This window comes from Oncorhynchus masou, chromosome 32 (assembly GCF_036934945.1).
Source record: "Oncorhynchus masou masou isolate Uvic2021 chromosome 32, UVic_Omas_1.1, whole genome shotgun sequence".
Taxonomy (NCBI): domain Eukaryota; kingdom Metazoa; phylum Chordata; class Actinopteri; order Salmoniformes; family Salmonidae; genus Oncorhynchus; species Oncorhynchus masou.
The window spans coordinates 54,953,879-54,960,781 of NC_088243.1; the positions used below are offsets into that span (position 1 = coordinate 54,953,879).

The window sequence follows — 6,903 nt, forward strand, 5'->3', positions numbered from 1 at the left end:
GAATGACACACACACACCTCGAACAGCTTCTTTAGCTTTGACCGAGTATGCTAGGCCAGGGGGAAAGCCATTAGTGGGACGAGGTTTATAAACACACACACACACACATACACACATTCACACACACACGGATGTATAAAATATTCCAAGAGGCTAGGTTAGGTAAGTTTAGGATATGATTTCTGTACTGAAATTCTTCCACTAAAATAAATTCTCTCCCACATGTGGGGGAGTCTGACGGAAGGGGCATACTACAGTCATGCTGTAATTTAATTTTCCCTTTACCCCACCACCACATGACCACCATCTCCAACGCCCTTTTCCCCACTGTGCCGCCTCTCCTCAACTACTCAACAAGACCTCACCAGTTGATCACATAGGCTTTCTTCACAAGAAACCAATTCACCTCAAAGACCATTCATTTTTCCACGCCAGCCTTGCTCTCATTCTCTCTCTCTCTCCTCTCTCTCTCTTCTCTCCCTGTCTCTCTCCTTGTCTCTTGGTTTCTCTGCACTCTGCTTTGGCTCCCCTTCTGTCTCTTTTTCTCCCTCCCTGTCTTTTCCTTCACCCCTCTCCTCTCTGCCACTCCCTTCATTCCCATCTCCTCACTCTCCCTTTATCTCATTTTCTCTCTCCCTTTCCCCTCTCTCTGGATTGTGGCTAGTGGCCAGGCAGTGAGCTGGGGGCAGGCCAGAGCAGAGCAGAGAGGTGGTGTAGGGCCTGCCCCTTGTGCCCATGCTGGCAGTATATTGGCTGGCTACTGGCTGGCTGTCTGGCTGCTGGCTGGGTGCCTGCTCTCTCAGCTGGTCAAAGGGTCCCCAGTGTACTCAGCTATAAACGGCTCCAGTTGTTGGCTGTCGACTAATGAACAATGGTCTAATGAAGGAACATCCTCTCCTCCCTTCTCTTCTTTCCCTATCTTCTCCTCTTCTTATTCCCTAAGAGGAGGGGTCCTGTCCTCCTCTTCTCCTCCTCCCTTCTCTTCTTTCCCTCCCTTCTCCTCTTCTTATTCCCTAAGAGGAGGGCTCCTGTCCTCTTCTTCTCCTCCTCCCTTCTCTTCTTTCCCTCCCTTATCCTCTTCTTATTCCCTAAGAGGAGGGGTCCTGCCCTCCTCTTCTCCTCCTCCCTTCTCTTCTTTCCCTATCTTCTCTTCTTCTTATTCCCTAAGAGGAGGGGTCCTGTCCTCCTCTTCTCCTCCTCCCTTCTCTTCTTTCCCTCCCTTCTCCTCTTCTTATTCCCTAAGAGGAGGGGTCCTGTCCTCCTCTTCTCCTCCTCCCTTCTTTTCTTTCCCTCCCTTCTCCTCTTCTTATTCCCTAAGAGGAAGGGTCCTGCCCTCCACATCTCCTCCTCCCTTCTCTTCTTTCCCTCCCTTCTCCTCTTCTTATTCCCTAAGAGGATTGGTCCTGTCCTCCTCTTCTCCTCCTCCCTTCTCTTCTTTCCCTCCCTTCTCCTCTTCTTATTCCCTAAGAGGAGGGGCCCTGTCCTCCTCTTCTCCTCCTCCCTTCTCTTCTTTCCCTCCCTTCTCCTCTTCTTATTCCCTAAGAGGAGGGGTCCTGTCCTCCTCTTCTCTTCCTCCCTTCTCTTCTTTCCCTCCCTTCTCCTCTTCTTATTCCCTAAGAGGAGGGGTCCTGTCCTCCTCTTCTCCTCCTCCCTTCTCTTCTTTCCCTCCCTTCTCCTCTTCGTATTCCCTAAGAGGAGGGGCCCTGTCCTCCTCTTCTTCTCCTCCCTTCTCTTCTTTCCCTCCCTTCTCCTCTTCTTATTCCCTAAGAGGAGGGGTCCTGTCCTCCTCTTCTCCTCCTCTCTTCTCTGCAGGCAAGTCAAACACACATACACAGTCCCACAGAGACAAAAAGATGCAGGTCATTGGGGCCTCCCTCTCCTCCACCCCCCGAGACAAACACACAGACCAAATATCCATGCATGACATTTCAAACCCATCGCTCACTCCATTTAGTCTTCAAAATACCTACCTAACATTGCATTGACAACAGAAATACAACTAACTCTTAATCTTTTGATTTGATCATTTCAATAAACACACTAAAGCAAATCACATTTCAAAATATATATATATACATTTCAATATATCAAATGACATCTGTATAGCAAACTTCAGTGTCACCTCTCTCTGACTTCGACTGAGTGGAAAGTGGAGTCAAGTAGAACACAACTCAGTTACTACACACGTCGCGCGGGCCTCACCGAGGTGCATCAACAAAATAGCAACATGACCCCTCCATGACCTCTGAACCCTGGGGTCAACCAGGAAGCATGCTGAGTCACCAGAGAGAAGTCAAGGGGTTACACAGTAGAGTTCTTTCTCTTTCCCCTCTCTCTCTCTCTCTCTCTCTGTGTCTGTTTCTGTCTGTCTCTTGTCTCTCTGTGGTTCCCTCCCTCTCTCTCTCTCTCTTGCTCTCGCTCTTCCTCGCTCTCTCTGTCTCTCTCGCTGTCTACGCACTGGGCGTTCCTATGGAAACTCGGACATGGCTCCTCTCTCGCTCTCTCTCTCTCTCTCTCTCTCTCTCTCTCTCTCTCTCTCTCTCGCAGTCGTTAACACATAAGCACACACAATCTAAAGATTGGCATAGGAATGGCGACTCATAACCTCACTCCACAGGCCTTCCAGGCCATCTAAATTGAGAGAAACATCCTTACACAGACCTGAACAGACAAAAACAGATTTGAAAAACAGAAACATCACCAATGCAATGCATCCAGCCAAATGAGCTAGATTTTCATAAAGCACAGAGCTCGATAAAGCGCCACCAATCAGCAATAAGAACCGCACAGGAAATTCTATACAGCGCAGTAAACTTGAGCGGGAAGAATGTCAAACTCAGTACAGAACTCAAACAGTGTTAAGAGACAATCAGATGGGTGCAGTTCACAGCGGACACAGGCATTCTCTACAGTAACCAAAACAACCCAAACTCACCAGGCCGTCGCAGTTGCTGATTGCTACGGTGGCTCCGGGCGTGTCCGTGACGTCACCCACGTAGAAACAGTCTCCCTGCAGTGGCTCGGAGCGCGTGGCTGTCCCGCTGCTGTCGTCATCATCGTGCCACTCCATCTTGGCTCCGGGGGCCACCAGTCGCGTGTTGTGACGCAGACGCAGGTGGAACTCCCGGCCGAAGACGGTGACGTTGTAGTAAAGCTGTCTGTGTCGGGGCCCTCCATCCTCCTCGTACATTTCCTCTCTTTCTTCATCTCCTCCTCCTCCTCCTCCTCCCCGTTCTCTCCGGTCTCCCTCCTCCAGCGCCTATGGGGCTGCCCCGCCCCCACCCCCGGCCGGCCGGCCGACACGGCGTGGGACAGGAAGCGGCCGTCTGCGTCCACGCTCACGGGCCTCACCAGTCCATACTCCCCCAGGACATGCTGCAGGGAGTCTGAAGGTTGGAGGAGGGGAGAGATGGGAAGAGGGACAGGTGGATAGGAAATGAGGGATACAAGGGTGGTGGGAGGAGAGGGTGGAGAGGGACAAGTGGGACAGGTGGAGGCGGGGAGAGGGGGAGGGAGAGAGGGAGGGAGAAGGACAGGGGGATAGGTGGATGGTGGTGAGGGAGAGCAGAGGAGAAGGGAGGAGAGGAGGAGAGAGGTTAGTGGAAGAGATAGGATGGGAGAGGAGAAGAAGGAGAGAAGAGGTGAGAGAGGAATGCAGAGGGAGGATAAGCGGGAGATGAGGAAAGGGTGGAGAAGAGGGAGATGAGGAGGATAGGAAAGGGCAGGAATGAGAGAGAATAAGAAAATTAGACAGAGAGAGATAGGCAGAGTTGGGAAAGAGAATTAGGGAAAAGGGGAGGGGTTACGTTAGAGATGTCATGTTCTGTTCCTAATTGCATCCCTTCTTGATCACAGAGAAAATATGCATGGACTTCAAACAGATAAGCCTGCCCAACACAGAGACACACAAACATACACACCCCACCCCTGAACCCAGATGCAACCCCACGTCCTTGATGGGCTGTGTGCTGTTTGCTCTATGACACTAACAAGCCACACAAGAGTCGAAGGTAAGGGGTTCTACATACATAGAAGATCATAGGAAATCCCAGGACGTGTCTATAATACTGTTATAAGTTCACATAGTTGCTATCACAAACTCTAAGTTGACACTGACTAGTATGATATTAATTTCCCAATGAGCAAACAATATCCATACTTTCAGCATTCTTATACATTCATTTTTAATCAGGTTTTTGATTGGCTGACCAAATTTTTATTGACCTTTGTCAATAAAACTCATGAATGCAACTGTTTATGTACATTTTATATTCCACTTGTAGCCATGGTTGTCCTGAAAAGAAAATGGTAAAACACTTAAATGTGAGGCTAAATCTGAGGGCAGAGCAAGCAGATGAAAGAGAGTAGTTCATGTCAGCTTGTTTTGCTGTGGGAAGTCTGGTTACAATGGAGTTAACATTTGGAGAGACATGCAGCCTAATTAATATAATGTATTTTAGCCTATTGCATCACCATCATTATTTCTTCCCCATAATCAGGTCTTAATGCACTGTAGGCCGTTTTCTTGGCGACGCACCGCAATATAACTGTGACACTGACAGTGACACCTCCCTCGGAGGCAGCTTTTAGACGCGTGAGAGAGACGCTCCCTCCGGGGCGCGAGTGACAGAACGCTGCGCCTCGCCCACATATCACTACTCTCTACTCAAAGCCACAGCACTAGATCACGTCAGTGACACTAACGACTCTCCGCTGTCCTTCTCAATATCACTTGCATGATTATTATCTAAACAGATATCTTAAAACAGATCATACATATTATGGTGTTTTGTTTGAATCACTGGGCTACAATGAGTGTAACCGAGATCATTATTTAATATCGGTGCAAATAAGCAGGCTAGGGTGAGGTGCACCACATACTTGATTCCTGCAAGATTTTTATCAATCTGATTCCATCTCTGATTCCATGATAACAGAGCCCAACATGTTTTGGTAGGCTATATAATTTCCCCATGGTCACTAAATAAAAGTTTTCTGCAAAACATGAGTGAGATATGGATACTAAGCGTAAACTGTGCAATGTTATTATTCTGCAATGTATATTGTTATTATTATTAGGACTAGTATTATTCTCTAATGTAACGGGGATTAGATGTTCATTTCTAATCGAAAACACCCGACCCTTCTCTTCTTGTGACCAAATCGATAGCTTCTATCTCCACCTAATCACATAAGGTTACTTGATGGCAAACGCCGACAACAAACCTATCCTTGCATCCTTTCACAGCCAAAGTGAATTCCACAGCCCTGACTGTCCGAAATGCTAAACCGCCCGCCCGCGTCAGGAGCGGGATGAGGAGAGGAGAGAGAGAAACGCACACTTAACAACACTGCCTGTCCTGACACAGCACAGAGAGAGAGCAGTCTCCGGGAAAAGTATCGGGAACCTTGATCCACTAACCTTGATCCATCCACTAAACCAAAGTTGAAAAGGGACGTTTTTAGGGTGTGTATAAACAGCTGCAGCCTACAGCCCAGGCTACTATGTTGGGCGCGCAGAAGGTTGCGTCTACCCAATTGACCCCCAGCGTATGGAAACAGCAAAATATTGTAAACATAAACAGTCCCACGTTTACGTACCTACGCTACTGGCGATATATAGGCCACTCGTGTGCAGAAAGGCCGACAGAATGATTAAGATAGTCAATCCAGGCGCGAGACCCATGGCAGCTCCGAACTGCGCAGGTGAGAGAGTGGGACTTCGGGCTCCAGTGTGCTAAAGTTCCCCGCGACTAGCCACACCGCCACGACAGCAACAGCACAGCAGCCCGCAACTAACTGCCAAGTGCACCGGGAGAGAACGCGCGCTCTCTCTCTCTCTCTCTCTCTCTCTCTCTCTCTCTCTCTCTCTCTCTCTCTCTCTCTCTCTCTCTCTCTCTCTCTCTCTCTCTCTCTCTCTCTCTCTCTCTCTCTCTCTCTCTCACACACACTCTTTCTCTCTCTCTCTCGCTCCTGCTCCTTGCCTCTGCGCTCTGACAACTCCCCGACTCTATATACACATACACGCGCGCTCACACATTTCTCTGACTGTACTCACGCAGGGAGGCGCGAGGGTGATGGGGACTGTGCTGCGACTGATTGACAGTTCATGACAGCTTAAATAAACGAGAGGAGTATCTGTGAAAATGACCAACCTTTCCCCTTCCACCCGAGAAATAGTAATTTAATAGTGGACAAAAGTTGTTTTTTAACTTTAAACTATCCTCCCGAGTCAATTATGTTATTATGCCAACACTGTGCACCACTCTGAAAAGCTTGCATAAACTTTGAATATCCAGTGAGCGTCCGGAGTCAGAACAAGCAGTGGTGCAACATCGCCTTGCGTGGCGGCAGACGGAACTGAAAGGCTAAGGTCGGGAGGGGAATGAAAAAGCACAACCGAAGGCAAATATAAAGAATCTTACGTTTCATGTCCAGTCTTTAGGCGTCCTCTTTCATTGTGGTATACAGAACCTTGCCACATCTTAACCTTTAAAACGTTTAGGAAGTTAAGTAAAGTACATGAAAAGAGAAGAAAAGAAAAGTGAGTTCCATGTTTGAGCTTTGTTTTACATTTGTGTATTGTGACCTCTGCTCTGCAAGGTCACCTGTGCAGTGTGGTCTTGTCTCTCTCCTTTCTCCTCTTGCACAGTGACTTCATGCACCTGTGTTACATCCGGATTGGGCTGTCAACTCATTACCACCTACTGCCTGCGGTCTGGCAAAAAAAGAGAGAGAACGAGAGAGAGAAATATGGGGTTGTATGATATGGAGAGAGACAGAGCAATGGGAGAGAGAGAGAGAGAGAGAGAGAGAGAGAGATAAATGGATAGGGTGAGATACTGTATATCTGGGCCAGTGTGGGTACATGCAGGTAAAAACAGCCCAATAACACCTGGAGGT

General features: G+C 48.4%; 1 protein-coding gene across 1 annotated transcript in view; it reads right to left on the bottom strand.

Moving 5' to 3' along the window:
• The window catches only part of LOC135526222 (A disintegrin and metalloproteinase with thrombospondin motifs 2-like), a 194,847-nt gene extending 188,851 nt beyond the window's left edge, over positions 1 to 5,996 (bottom strand). Inside the window, exons 1-3 of the mRNA XM_064954395.1 lie at positions 5,602 to 5,996; positions 3,239 to 3,386; positions 2,936 to 3,203 (exon numbers count right to left, since the gene is read on the bottom strand). Of these exons, the coding sequence (XP_064810467.1) occupies positions 2,936 to 3,203; positions 3,239 to 3,386; positions 5,602 to 5,686 (501 nt within the window). The 5' untranslated portion in view covers positions 5,687 to 5,996. The remainder of the gene's footprint in view (positions 1 to 2,935; positions 3,204 to 3,238; positions 3,387 to 5,601) is intronic.
• Between the last annotated feature and the right edge of the window lie 907 nt (positions 5,997 to 6,903).